This window comes from Pezoporus wallicus, unplaced genomic scaffold, assembly GCF_028554395.1.
Source record: "Pezoporus wallicus isolate ANWC-B61680 ecotype Strahan unplaced genomic scaffold, APGP_CSIRO_Pwel_v1 scaffold_2146, whole genome shotgun sequence".
Taxonomy (NCBI): domain Eukaryota; kingdom Metazoa; phylum Chordata; class Aves; order Psittaciformes; family Psittacidae; genus Pezoporus; species Pezoporus wallicus.
The window spans coordinates 2,931,727-2,947,028 of NW_026639769.1; the positions used below are offsets into that span (position 1 = coordinate 2,931,727).

General features: G+C 41.1%; 1 protein-coding gene across 2 annotated transcripts in view; it reads right to left on the reverse strand.

Moving 5' to 3' along the window:
* Positions 1–2,397: 2,397 nt before the first annotated feature.
* ESR2 (estrogen receptor 2) overlaps positions 2,398–15,302 on the reverse strand; it is a 43,947-nt gene continuing 31,042 nt past the window's right edge. For both annotated transcript variants that reach the window (XM_057416138.1, XM_057416137.1), the window contains exons 5-9: positions 14,533–14,832; positions 9,403–9,541; positions 7,809–7,942; positions 5,976–6,150; positions 2,398–3,958 (exon numbers count right to left, since the gene is read on the reverse strand). In XM_057416138.1, coding sequence (XP_057272121.1) covers positions 3,769–3,958; positions 5,976–6,150; positions 7,809–7,942; positions 9,403–9,541; positions 14,533–14,832 — 938 coding nt within the window. In that variant the 3' untranslated portion in view covers positions 2,398–3,768. The remainder of the gene's footprint in view (positions 3,959–5,975; positions 6,151–7,808; positions 7,943–9,402; positions 9,542–14,532; positions 14,833–15,302) is intronic.

Here is a 15,302-nt window from a genome sequence, read left to right on the forward strand (position 1 = left end):
TTCACTCTTTATCCCTGTAAAGCAGTAACCTTGTGACAGGGTTAGGCTGTGCTCACTTTAAGGCCCCTCAAACAAAGTCATGTGAATCCACACTTTGTGTTTAACTTTAGCTCTCCAGGTAAGAGCAACTTGTCTCCCAGGGGCACTTCCCTTAATGGGGAAGGGCAGGGAAAGGAGAGAGATTAGGAAGAAGTTCTTTACTGTGAGGGTGGTCAGACATAGGAACAGGATGCCCAGCAGTTGTGGATGCCCCATCCCAACCATTCTAAGATTCTCTGATTTTATTATAAAGTCCAGACAAGACAAAAATTCTTACCTCAGAAGAGGCCGGTCACTGGTGACAGCTTGAATAGGACCAAGAGGCAACTTTCTGGGGCCTCACTGCATTTTTAGGCTCTGTTAAACCACTCTAATAATGCAAATACAGAAAATGTCTTCCATACTTCACATGCCATCAGGAGGAAAAGAAAAAGTTCCAGCACTTGAAAGGATGCTCTCCTTTCATCACAGTGACCCTTGTATAGATCTATCATTCAGTCAGTAAAGAATTAATATATTACTGTTGTGGAAATACGCATATTTATTGGAAAAGAAAGCTTTAAGTGCTACCTTTCTTAGTTTGCTACACATTTTATAGGAGGACTCATCCTGTCAGTCACTATCTCACAGGAGAAGGTTCCAACACATCTTTTCCCCATGTTCTCCTCTCTGACTGGCAACATGACCGTACTAAAACTGAGTTATTTGCAAGAAGGCAGAGCTGTGGGAAAGGTCACCCATTCCTGGAGACAAAGCACTTCACCTGCCTGAAATGCTGTGAGACTTGCCACAGTTCTTAAAAAAATTCAGGTTTGTTTTACTCTTTAGCTCTAGCTCCAGTCTCGAGCAGAACTTGAGCACGATTTTAACAGCATGAGGAAAAGTTGGGGCCTTTTTATTTCCCTATTTTAATTTTCTTCTTTAAACCCATGGCAGTCAGCACTCCTGCATGAACCACATTCACTCACAAACATCCCAGAACTGCAGCATCATTTCTTCAAGTAGAAACAGCCACCTCCAGCCAGGTCCCAGCAGAAGGTGGTATACAGCAGCACAGTGAAGGAAAGCAATAAACCAGCCCTGCCCTCCTCACAGCCCTCAGTTAATTCATGCTGAAACTGGAAAAGCCTCCCCAGAATCAGAATTGAAAAGCACTGTGGCAGCTCTGCTCAGGCTTGGCAGGGACATGGATGTGCTCCACAGCAGGAACACAGCACGTGAGAGGGCCTGTAGGATACAGACCCATGAGCAACCCAACATCTCAGGAGCCAAAGGCACCCTTGTTCAGTCCTTGTCACACAGCACCCTATTTATAAACCGTGCTGTTTTAGAGATGTGCACCTCCTCTTTGTCCAAATACAACCACAGCTACTTTAATCCAGAGTCAACAGCGACTGGCTTTTGCCCATTTTAAAACAAACACTAGTAGTAACTTTTAATAAAAGTATACTAACTGAGACAAAAAGTATGTGTTAAAATAACATTTTCCTATTTGCACTCTGCTAGTAACGGCACATATTAATCACAACACGTGGCGCAAATCTGCAGCATCGTCCTTTCACAGTCAATCCAGAGAAAATTTCCATTTAGAAGCTAATTTTTACAATTTATACACACTCCTTCCCATTTTCCTTTTAAGAAGATGTTTGTTTCAGGATTGTACATAGGTTCAGCACTTCTAATGCAAAACAAAACCAAAATGATCACTTCAACCTTTCTTTGAAAAACTGTATTAAACAGAAAGATTGCACAGGATAGGAAAATCAGAGAGAAAAAAACAACAGGCACAGAGGCCAGAACATGATCAAGCCCAAGATACACCAAAGCACTTTTGTCTCACAGGAAAACCTCCCTCAGAATGAAAGTACCACTAAATTCCAGACTGAACTCTCATTTTTTCCCTTCTCTGTAGTAAATATGACACTGATTTCAAAGGGCACTGCTATATTACAGTTTCTTAAAAACACTAAAAAGGTAACCAGTAAAAATGTAGACCACCTGCAGCATCTGGTATAGTACAAGATCAAAACAAGACAACAGATTTGTGCAACTTACTGAAAACTTTATGCACCTCCCATAAAAAAATACTCTCCTTGGCTTTAAAAAAACACCAAGATCAAAAGTTTCATTAATATTCCAAGGAGGCAACTGGAAAAAAGTCCCTAACCAAAAGACTTATTGGCTCAAAGCAGACGTTTGCTCTGATCCCAGTTTATTTTCTCCATACCTGAAATGCCCAGAGAATGCATGCATTACATTTGAACATATCCACTTAGCGTGATTCTAGCTCACATCAAAATGCAATGTTGGCAGTTGCCAGACTGAATGATGCCATTCTGCTCTACACTGAGGCCTATGTTGTTTTATTTTCCTTAGTGCAGCTTAAACACATGCAGAAATCGGGGGGGGGGGGGGGGGGGTAAACCCACATCTTCAGTGAAACTCAAACAAGGCCTCACACTTGCACAGTGAAGGAAGTGCCAGGACTGTCCCGTCCCTGCTCTTTGAAGCATCCAATACAAGATATGAGAAGGCGCTTTCTAAACAAGCAAGCAGCAAACCTGAGGGCAGCAGGCAAAACCAAGTCCCAGCTCATGCTCCAGTCCACTGCCTCCCCCCTGCAAGATGGCTGGAAGAGGTTTCGGGTGGGCAGGACATAATTCCACAAGCAAGTCCAAAGGGGAAGGAAGATGGTTTGTTTATAGCTGATTTCACAAGCCCAGATCAGCAGATCATATACAAATGCAAACAGTTAATATTCACAGAGCAACCTCTCGTACCTAATTATTATAATAGATATAACATCATTAATAAATATGTAAAACAACATGTTAATCTCACAGACAAAACACATTTCAAAGGTCAGCATTGACTGAAATATCCAGGCAGTTTGGTCTTCTTTAAAGCACTGAAGAATTATACACAGATAACAATGTGAGTGTTCAGAACAGGCTCACAAAATACAAACTTAAGCTTGGTTTAACAATTCTGAAAAGGCTCTGATCTGGTCTTAGAAGCTATTCTGAATGGCCTTCAAATGAAGGCCCTTGCAGCCATTGCATATTTAAGAATAGAAGAAACTCCTTTACATTGTACATATCTCAGCACTTTATCTATATCAGCAGCAAAGCAGGATTACCCAGGGACCAGCACACAGAGGTAAGCGGATCTATCCCAAAATGCTGCTCTACATTTTATACAGCCTCATGCTGTTTTAGGTAGTCCTGCAAGGAGCAGGAAGCTGGATTCAGTGGTCCTAATGGGTCCCTTCCAACTTGAGATATTCTATGATTATGATTCTATGAAAGAGGAAATTGACTAGTCATCACATAAAAACCTTGGTCTGGGAGACAGAAACCTAGGTGCTCACTCCTAGTCCTGACACAGATGACTTCTGTCATCTTAAACCAGTCCCTTTAGCTCTCTGTCACAGTTTGCCTGGCTCTGAAAAGGAGAGGCAGTAATTCCGTGTCTCGCAGCACTGTTCTGAGGCTTAATTTCATAAGGTGCTTTGAAGAGTCTCCAAAAAGGCACTGTTAAAGTGCAGCTATTAAAATGTCAGAAATATGGACAGAAGCATGCATCCCACAAGCTTTTCCCAAGATACCGATGTGCAAATCTAGAAGAGATGAGGACTCGCACTAGGTCACACTTCAGTAGTCCCAACACAGCAGTTTTGTTTTCTCACATAGCTTTGAACAAGCATCACATCTCCAGGTCTCAGCAGAATTACTGGGCTGCCGCATTCCGCAGACTGTCTCCAGTCTCCATTTGTTCTAACGGGCCAAATTCAGGATGCGTGGCTGGGGACTTCCTTTGCCCTCGGAGAGTGTGTGCATTCAACATCTCCAGCAGCAAGTCATACACTGGGACCACATTTTTACACTTCATGCTCAGGAGATGCTCCATTCCCTTGTTACTGTGCAGGAGAACAGAAAATAAGTCAGTGATCTGGGTCCAGCAGTGTAGAGAAGGAAACACGCCTGTGGCTTCAAGAGAGACCTTTTTTAATTAGGGGTTAAGAAGTTTTGCTGCTGTAGTCCCTGAGATCACTTACCACTATCAATAGTAACAGCATCCCAGTACTTTAAGGCTGAGTGGTTTACTATTTAGAGAACCAAGATTTGTTTTACACCACACAAACTGACTTCAGAGAAGAATTGGATGTACGGACCCTGTTAAAATCAAACAGAAAACCTCTTCGATGCTGTAAACGTGGGAGGTTCACATGCTGCAGCTTTATACAAAGGGAGAATTTACAATGTGCAGCTCTAATACCTACCTGGCTCCTGCCTGACTGAGTAGGAAGACCAAATTACCCTGTCTAACTTCAAGTGGTTTGTTTCCTCTCTGCATGTCCGGTGTCAGATCTTGCAGATGGCTACAGGCCTTTAAAGCAATCTCTTTTTTTGTTACGCACTAAGATACAGCAACACCTGATTAGCCTGAATGCTCTGTGGCTATATCATGATTTGGACTAAGAGGAGATGGTTATTGCTGTTGCGGTCGCACATGGATATACTTCAGATGTACTCAAGATTTTGGGGTTGAAATCTAACTGAGCTTGCTCAACATAACTTTATCACAGTGGAAATAGTAGCAGGCAGTCAGCACACAGATGACCTAGGAAATTGGATTGGGAGGGGGGCAATGCTTCCAGAAAAATGAGGTTCTGCTACAATTCAAGAGTTATAAATACCTTAATGGCAAAGAAGAAATTGCAGCCCCCTTCCTACACCCTGATCTTGAGAGTCCTGCATCATTTGGTAATCAAGGCTGAGAGCAGCAAGTATTTCCAGAACAAAGCATAACTGACTGACCATTGCTAAGCAAGAAGGAGACAGGTCACATGTAGCCTCCAGACTTTGGCTGAGGCAGGCACAGCAGAAAAACTCTGAAAAAAATTCCCAATATTTATTCACATTATGTCACCACAAGAGCTCCTGCGATGCTGTGATGTGGTGTCACATCACAGCGGGCAACCCAGGTGACAGCAGTGCACTGGAGCCCTGAGTCTGTTTTGGCTCTTGCTGGTGCTGTACCTCTTGTAGGGCCAGCTCTCAACCTCACCCCCAGTCCACAAACTGGCCTTTTGCGCAGTCAGGTGCTCGCTGCTGTCACCCACTCTCCCAGGAAGCCTGTTGCAAAGATGGCTGTCCCTCTTCAGCGTACCTACACAGTCAGATACACCCGTCTCTCCCCTACATAGTCCAGTCTGGTCCCAGGACCGCCTGCCCTGGACACACAGTCCGAAGTGCAGACATAAGACAGCTTTGTGAATAGCTGGGCTTTGGGTGACAATTTAGAATTACAAACAGCCTGAAAATTAAAGCATCTGTTTGTAGGACCATGTGATTGAGTCTGCTGTACTGCAAGCAAAGATGAGCAGCTCAAGGTCTAGGGACTGGCAGGGAGCAGAGGAACTGCTTCCAATGCAATCGGGAAGGCAGGAGTGTGGCATCGGTGCAGCACAAGCCCCTTGGCAGAAATGCTGTGGTTCTGAGTAAAAGACACCAACTTTGGCCTGGGACAAACATGGCACCCACAGTACACTTTGCTCCACCTAAGCCCACACTGCAGCTGAGTTTGGAAAAAGACTTTCATTTTGGACAGAAGAGTTCTGATGGCTGGGTGGGTCTTCTTGAAAAGCTGAATTTGTGTAATCAGTGTTAAGCATTTCAGGCAGATCCATAATGAATAATTTAATGTAATACAGTTAAAGTGGCATTTTAATATCAACACAATATTTCTGAGTGCCAGCAAGCACTTGAGTACAGAGGCTGTTTAGCTCTGCTAGGAAGGAAAGCCTTACAATGGACAGGGATGAAGAGCAGTAGCAGGATTCCCTCAGGAGTGCTCTGGAGCTCAAGCCTCACTTTGTGTCTGTAATAAACAAGCACCAACACCGTATGTTACACATGTTCTGTAAAGGGTACCTTGCGTGTCTGACATGAGAGAGGAGCATCAGCAGGTTGGCCAGGCGAGTGGTCTGCTGCTGCGAGGGGACTCCGCTCTTTGCGATAACCCACATCAAAGCATCTGTGACCACATTAAGCAGATGATGCAGTTTCCTGTTGCTTTCTGGTTCTTCTCCTGACAAGGGAAACATGCCTAAACAGAGAGACAAATACAGACTTGAGGAAGAAAAAGAAGCTACGACCGTGGACTTTTTTTCTGATATCATATTTCAACAGGATTAGAGAAGATACATTTCCTGACATCTGCCCCTCAAGACTGTACAAATGATGTTCCATGTGCCACACCAAGCTTCAGCTTACATTCCTTTGCCAAAATTTGACGGCCACATCCTTTGGAAACTGAGCAATTCTCCCAAGTCCTCCCATGACAACATGTTGAACATAGATGTGCCCTCTGTTCTCCAGGGTTTTTTTCCCTTTGAATCACTCTGTACCTTGTATTTTAGTACCTATTATGAATTAAAGCATTATGCTTGCTCTAATCTCTTCTTGCTGAAAAAAACCTCTTTTGTGTGAGTATATCCTAAGGAGGGAGGAGAACATGTTGAGAGACACTGCTCACAGACCCAGCCTGCATGGTCTCCCTACCACTCACTGCAGGAGCCATAACACAGCATTTACCTACAGTGGGAAACCTTAAAAGTCAGCAAAAAGCAGGGAATTGGGGGTAGAGAGAAGAGAAGAAATCACCACTAAGGAGGTCTGAAAACACACAGTAACATCATTGATGGAGCAGAAGTGATCGGGGCGGGGGGGGGGGAGAGGGCAGCAATCCTCTCAAAGATACTTATGGAAGGACAGAGCTCCAGAACACCTTGGAAATTAGGATTAAAAGATGAACCTTGACAAGAAAGATGAGCAGGGAGAGGTGAAAGGAGTGATTTTTTTCTGGGAGGTGAGGGTTTGAAGGAAATAACAGCCGACAAACATAGTTTTGTCTGCTTGGTTGGTGTGAGGTTTTTTTTTAAGTAAAAAAAAGACCAGCTTTTGTTGTCTGTTGAAATAATGGGATCCATCTCTAAACAAGTGGGATCACTGCTGGACCATTCCCCTTCAGAACTGGGCTGAGAATTACACAGCAGCTCCTTGCTGAAAACAGTCCATGCAACAGCTGTTGTTATTTTATTGTTGGATTCTTTGGACAACACTACTCACAAAATGTTCAGGGGAATAAAATTATTTCACTGCAGACAACCTTAAACTGGCAAACACGCTCCTGTTTGCCTTGGGTGAAACACTGCAAAGCAAGCCTTTCGCAAAGCAAAGCTCGTATCCCGAAACTAAACTCGCAGTTGAGTACTTGCAATCATTTATACCAGTTAATTACCTTTAAATAGGAACACTATTAATTATTAATTATATATTATTAATTAATCATCACTCAATTGAGTAACTAGTTTTACTACAATTAAGAATTAAAGACAGGTTTGTAGAGCTGCACAACAACTTTACGCATCCCCAGGATCCACAGAGACACAAGTAAAAGTTCTTGCTGAAAAGGACATACTCACATCCTGGGTCCCAAGCCCCACCTTGTAAGAAGCTTTCAGACTTTGGGTCTTTCATGCAGTTCTTACAACAGGATATAGACCATAAATCCAGCAAATGATACAGTTTAGCATTTTCCTGAGCAAACATCCTTACCAATCTGGCAGTTAGTCCTTTCCTATTGTTCTCTTTCAACAGCTTTATCTCATTTGATAATTCCGCCATTTTTAGAGGCTGATTTCACAGCCACATTTGATATAGAAAGTACAGTTTAGTGAGTGTCAGAGCCAGTCACATACTTACTGGAATTGAGGAGGATCATTGCCTTGACACACAGATACTCCTTGTGCTGCAGTTTCAGCTCTCGTAACCTTGAGGTCATGGCCAGAAGCATATCAAAGATCTCCAAAATTCCCTCTACGCATTTCCCCTCGTCCCTATGGAAACACATTCAAAATGTCATGGAAAAAGTAGAAAGAAGAAACTCCAACTCAGTCAGATAAAAAGGCCTATCCATCTCATCTTCGGGAGAATTGAAAAGTTCTATCATGATATCTAAATTGAAAATTACAGTGGTATAAAAGGTCAGCACCTCTAAGAAACTGATTTTCTCATTAAAGCACATGCAGGATGGACCACAGGTAAGTATGACCATATTTCTGTAAGAGGCTTTATCCTCACAGCCAGTGTAATTCTGATAATCAGTTTGAGACACTATAGTGTTTCACAGTACCACCTCAAATCATTCTCCAGATTTCTTTCGCAAGGAGTTAGTACCTATTTGTACCTGAGGGAGGTCTGAGGACCTGGTGAATAAAAAAGACTCCCTAAAATAAGTTTCTTGGAGTAATAGGACACTTTTAAAGAATAAACCAAGTTCTACTCCCAGCCCCCAGCCCCCTTTTTCCTTGAAGGTGTTGATGTATAAATAGATTGGGGAGGAGGGAGGGGGGTGTTGGCGGCTTTGTGATTGTTTATTGTTATGCTTGCAAGTGTTAGCTGAATGCAGCTTTCTCCATTTTGGATATTAGAAATGATCCCATTTTCAGAAAACAAGCAAACACACAAACAAACAACCTTAAGTCACTGAAATAGGTTTAAAATTAAGCAGCAGCAAACTTCACACCACTTTAGTTAGTGTTCCAGTTTTTTGGTTAGGTTTGTTTTTTACGTGTACTGGACTAAAAAAGCAATTAAGTAGTATACAACACGGTATTCAAAAATTCACAGTATTGAATACAACACAATATTCAAAGGGATGCTTCTTATGCTTTCTGTAATATGCTGCTTTTTTTTCCTCCGTAAGGTTTTTAATAAGAGGAAGACTTAAGCACAGCAATGCAGGAGAATTACAAAACTCCAAATCCTTCTAATGTCTTGTAGAAAAACCTCCTTACTTATCTGTATTCTTCCCTGCTATTGAGAACAGCAGCAGTGGCAGGAAGAAAAACAGGCAGAAAAGCTACTCAATTAAAATATGGCCTGACATTAAGTCTACTTTTTTGGAGGGAAATGGGGAAAATCGCCAATGTAGTGCATTGCGTTGCTGTGTCAACAGTTACAGCATCCAGAGACCTGGACCATAAAGAACAAAGCCGACAGAAGGTGTGAAAAATACAGAAAAGCTTCAAACTGTCATGTGAAGCTACAGGAATTCAGGAATATGCAGGTTCAACAACACTGTTTATACTTAGTATTCCTTTACCTGTAGGTAAGGAATGGGTAGGTACAGGTAAGCCCCTGTAAGGATGTGGAACCTCAAGACATTATTGTTACAAATACAAGTAAATTATGTTGTTGGATAAAATATTAATAGCATCTCCATACTTAATCCTCTTGCTCTTACCTCCAGGCATGCTAATGTGAAGTGCTCTCAAGGAATTTATTATGCTTTTACCTGTCTAAGACAAGGTCTGGTGCAAAAATCAGTTTCCCAGGATGGTCAATTGATCTCCACATCAAACCAACCATTAAAACTTCCATCCAGCAGCTCTCCAAGAGTCTTACTTGGTCATAGAGGCTGAGATCAATGAAGCCTAAAAAAAATGAAGATAACATAAATCAACCTCTTTATTTCTGTGTTTTGATAAGGGAGTCCGAGTATATGAGAAACAAAAAGAAATAGAAAGAATTACGTGCTGTGAAGAAAGCCAGAAAAGGGAGCACTGACACCAGAAGCAGCATGCTGCTGTCTCAAATAGAAACATAAATATATATTATTATCATTCTCAAATCTTCCACAAAACATTTGAAATAACAGAGTGATGTTCCAGTGCAACTACCCGTATACAGCTGGTAAAACTCAAGTGGCTGCAGAGGACTAGCCTTACGCTGGGCCAGTTCTTTAGATGACAGCATCCAGAAAGGCCCCAGAGAATCACTTGGGAAACTCAAGTTGGAGGTTACTGCACTGCACTGCAGAGGGCTCCTAAGAAATTAGTCTGTTCTTGCCCCAGAATGCAAATGGTTGCTCTTTGCAGTTGGTTTGTTTTTTTTTTAATCTCATAAGACAGTTAGGTTTCTTGCCTAACTGTTAAAGAATCTTGATGCCTCTGTGTTGTCAGTCCCTCTGTAAATGCCATGAGTTGACCCCTCCCATCCCTTTCCTGCTGCCTCCCTCCTCAAAACTGCAATAAACCAGAACAAACAAACAAACAAACAAACCCAGACAAAAGGAGACAGGGGTGATTGGTGAAGGTAGCAATGTCCCCACTGCATTCACAAACAGCATTCCAGCAGCAAGAACAGGATAAATACAATTGTGCATAAAACTGTTTCATCATTTAGTTCTCTCCAGAATTTACATCAAGGCACTGGATCACACTGCAGCACAGCCAGAAGGTAGAGACAGGCATTGCCCTCCTTTTCCCTCCCCCTGCAAAAAACACTAGGGAAAAAAAAGATGTATAGAAGCCATATGGATAGACATAAAATTTACACACCCTGAAAAAAAAGGCCAGAAGTGTAAATTACCAAAATGCAAGTGGGAAAGCAGACTGCTCAGTCATAGTAAAACAGATATGATGAAGACCAGTTCAGTGGTCAAAACCAAGATCAGGCCACTTTTCAAAGCAGAGCTGATAGGTCTCTATCTTACCCTAAGGTGCTTTGAGATGAGCTGATACCTACTGCTCTGCACGGGGAAAAAATCATTACAGCCTGGCCATGGGAGACAGGCTCCCCATTCTTGCCAGATGTCTGACGTCTTAAAATACACACAGTACGTTTGCACCATCAAAGAATCTGCTGTCAGCAATTTATACAAATGCTCCATATATTTTAATATTATTAAACTACTAAGCTGGAAGACAGTCAGTGACAGTCTTGGGCTGATATAAACTGGGTAATGTGCACACACTCTTATCATTAATAGAAGTGCTGCCTTTCAAAATGGCTTGCTCATCGTTGTGTAAGAAGGCTAAACAGGAGACAGCGAACACCTTCCCTCCCGGATTTCACTGTCACATAATTTAGTACAGAATCCACATCCAACAACAGATTGTCTGCCAGACACACACTCAAAATTTTAAAAATGCTTTTAGAAAAATAACCATGGAAGCGTGAATGGGAGAAACTAAAAGTGGCAGCTTCCTGGGAAACAATGACCAAGAGACGTTTCAGTTCATTTAAATAAACATTTACACAAGAGTGCCCTGATTTCTCCAGCTCAAACAAACAGTTATTTGGTTTAAAAAACTATCTCAGTTGAGTGAGATGTTAGACCAAATCCCAGCGTGCAATCTACAGATACTCAAACATCCAGCTTTATCTGTATGTCATCTGCTAAACTCACATTATCTGCACTAGCAGTATGATTTATGAACCCTGAGCACAGCCATTAGAAGGACAATACCTTTCCTTTTCATAACAATCTTGTGCATTACTGAGGGCAGCACACAACCACCACAGCTTCTACTGGAGTGTCAGAAGTTCTAGTTCATTTGCTGCAGAATACATTAAACTACTTTTCTATGGCTGTACTACATGTCCTTTAAATTGTGCGCTCTACACCTAATCGCTTAATTATGAATTATTAAAACAGACTAGAAAAACTGTTGTGCTGGATGGGTAGTGACTAGCAAAAGGCATGCTGCTCTGGTCAGCAGCACACGAGGCTGCATAATGAATCCAAGTTTCAGTATTATGACAACATTCTATTAGCAACACAGTTCAGCTTTGAACCACATTGAACTATCTTAGACAAGGTAAACAAAGTAAAAGGCAGTTACAGAAGTTCTGCCATCTGACAATTAAGGATTAAAATGCTTGTAATTGAGAAGGAAAATCCATGTATCAGATTCTAGTTTACTGAGCAACAACAAAAATACAATCCATTAAACTGAAAGTACAGACAAAATTACAGACACAGAGCACAACTGCTAACAAAAGAATTCCATTAAGTATTAAATATGAAAAAAAAAAGCCCTCAAAATGTATCTTTCCTGTTTAGGGCTACTGTTAACATAAGCATCTGTGAGGAAAAAGAAAGATTTTCTTTCACTTTCAGTGAGTGTCAAAATAATATCCAGTAATAACTTAGAGGTAAAAATGGGCTTCTAAGCATTTTGGCACACAAAACCAAATATTCAGCTTTACAGAAGTTAAAGTTACTGCTCAGTGGGCCATTACTCAAGAAGTCTGCGTATTTTTTTCCTAAGAACCTACCTCCAGGAACCAGGCATGGATCGAGATGATTAACTTCAGGCAAGAAGTTTCAAAACCTGAAATTCTGTGTCCTGAGCTTTAGACATCTTGGTTATTTTAATGTAAAAAATAAATAAATCCACATCAAAGTAAATGTTCTAACTGCCATGTGCTATGGCAATATTATTACATTAGGAACACATTAAACAATCACATCTACTTTTGACATTGTTCTAAAATGGTGTTTCTGTTCTGTGTAACAGGAGTGATCAGAAAAAGAAACCCAAACCAAACATACAAGATGAAGGGTCAACATTGCCTGGAACTGTTTTGAAGGGGGTTGATTGTTTCAGTGAGTTTTCTTTATACAGTTCTCTTACTGCCAAGAAAAGGATTTTCTTTTCTGACATACGTTGAAAATAAACTAAAAGTTATCAATGTCAAAATTTGGGTTGCTTTGGAAGCTGATCTTTAAAAACAAATCAAAAAAATCAATCTCAGCTGGCTGAAGCTTTGGGCTGTGGCTGTTTTCTCAAAAAAAAAAGCTGACATAGTTTAAAAAAAAAATAACAAAGAAATTAAGAATAAACAGAAAATTGAAAGGTTGGTTGGTTTCCGCCTCCCCCCCCCCCCCCCTCAAATATTCCTTAAAATGAGGTCATTTTCAAAGAATTTCCCTGGTTTTCCTTCACAATTCACTTCCTACCAGGTTAACATAACCATACAGAGTACTCTGAAATAGTACTTTTTAATCAAGTTTAGTTTTTCCGATTAAACAAGAAATTTTAGCATCGACACTACTTAAGATTTGGGCTTTCAGTGTAACACATTCCACATTAACAGCAAAACCACTATTGCGCTGCAGATGGCTAGATGGCTTAAGATGTTCATGCTGCACAAGTATCTGCTCCCCAGTAGCTTAACAGCAGACCTGGAATTTGCACACCCAAAACTATCACACCTGCATACTCCAACACAGTGGCTAAGCCGTGAAGACTGTAATCTGCACTTAGAAGATATGATCCAGCAGCTGGAGCTAATAGCACCTTCAGCCACTCCACCTAGATCTGAAACAGGATTGGCTTCTTAGTTCAAGGATTATATGAAATATTCCTTGTTTCTTGTACTATGTCCACTCTCAGTTTATCTTTAGATGTAACAATTACTGCCAAGTCTTCCTGTGTATGTGTATTTAAACAGCAGCAAATACTGTTAATAGTGCACAAGCATGACAAGACCAGGGCATGCACCAGCACGCTCTGACTACCTTCAGCATAAAATCCAAGTGAGGAGCTGTTGTGTGCTGGCTCCTCAGTCATGATGGACGTGGGGTTAGAACTACCAGGCACACTGCAGAATATGTTAGTCAATTCTAGCAGAGTACTCTACCTTAAATTAAGGATTAAGCCCCATGCTGCTATATGTCTATCAATTATTCAGCGCTTCTTTCAGCTCAGCCCATGTGTTTATTACGTCTATCAATTATTCAGTGCTTCTTTCAGCTCACTATTGTTAGTTGGTCACTTTAGCTCTTGCTGAAGGGCTACAGTCTGCGGTTTAGCCTATGCCAGCCAGCAAGTTTTTCTGCACACTTTTGCCAACTACCATCTCTGTGTGCTGGCTGCTTTCATTCTGACTTTTATTCTTTATTCTGTTTTAATCATGGATGCTTAATGGAGAAGGAATTGCAAATGCTCACCACCTGTAGGTTATAAGAAGTGAAATGGTACATTGCCATGATACTGGGGTGGCATTTGAGACCTTCAAGACAATAACGCATGTAGTTGAACTTCAGTGTACGTTTTCTGTGTTGCCAACAACCAAACGCATCCTTACTGATTTTTGCTTTGAAGGACAGCACATGATAATTCAGAGATTGATACTATGCACCACTTTGCAATCTGACATTCTTGTGTGGTAACTATGTCAAACGAAGTGATTGTAGACACTGACTGCTTGGACACAATTTTGTTTTCAACTGTATTAGAAACCTTTTAACAGGATTCAAGGAAAATATTGGTCTTTCAGTCTTTTATAGCAAACCAGTTAATACCCTTTTAAAGAACCTTTAAATCAGATTAATCAGGTATTTATAGCTAACGAGGTAGAAATTGCATGCAACAGCAACTATGCTTTTTAGCAAAATGAACAAGTATTTGACTAACAACAGGTAGCAAATTGTGAGCTAGGTCACTGTCTAAATGAAAATACATCTAGGTGAATTACTGAGAGCAATAAATTGTTTATTATTTTAAACTATAAAAATCTTAAGACTTTCATATTCATGTTTACTGTGCTGTGCTGTTATTTCAGGGTAGACAATGACACACTATTTAAGCCAATGCTTTTGCGATCAAACAAAAACCAAGACTGAAATACTTACCAGGAATTTTTTTGGCCCAAGCAATCATGTGAACCAGCTCTTTGTCTGCCAGTTTTGTCAGGGACATCATCATGGAGGCCTCCGTGAATGGTTTGCTGGGACGACTCACCAGTACATTGGGAGGCTCTGCTTCAAGTAGTGTCAAAACAAATTGCTCTGGACTGACTGTGCTGAGCAGGATCTCTTTTACACGGGTTGCTGTCTCACTGTATTTCTTAGCTTTGCCAATGCAATGCATGTGATCTTCTGAATTACGATGGCTACGCAGGATCCGATACCCACAACGTTCTCTTCTTGAGCCTGACACAAGAGACACGTGATTACATTTTTCTCTTAGCGTTGCATTATGTAAATCCAAATGCATGGGGACAAGTGGGAAAACCATTTAATATTGGATATCCTAGTACTGACCATTAAGCTTCAGAATTTCTAGAGCATTCAGCATTAACTTAGCTTTGTTTTACTGACTTCAGCTGAGGCTTTTGTTTCTTCTACTAAACAAAAAATAACTTTTAAAAATGTTTGCTTTTGATCTTCAGTTAACTGACTTTAAACATCCATGGGAAAATTCCCATTGACATGAAAAGAGAGATACATCATGTCTTTAAATGCAATTAAAGATAGCTGTTTGTAAATTCTGTTTTTAAATTCTGGTTTAGATGTAAACTGGGGGAAGAGAAGACTTCTGGAAGTCTGGGCCATGATAGACAGTAAATATGTCAGCCAGAAGCACAGCTGGGCTTTACTGCTAGCTGCCTGTTCAGCTAGGG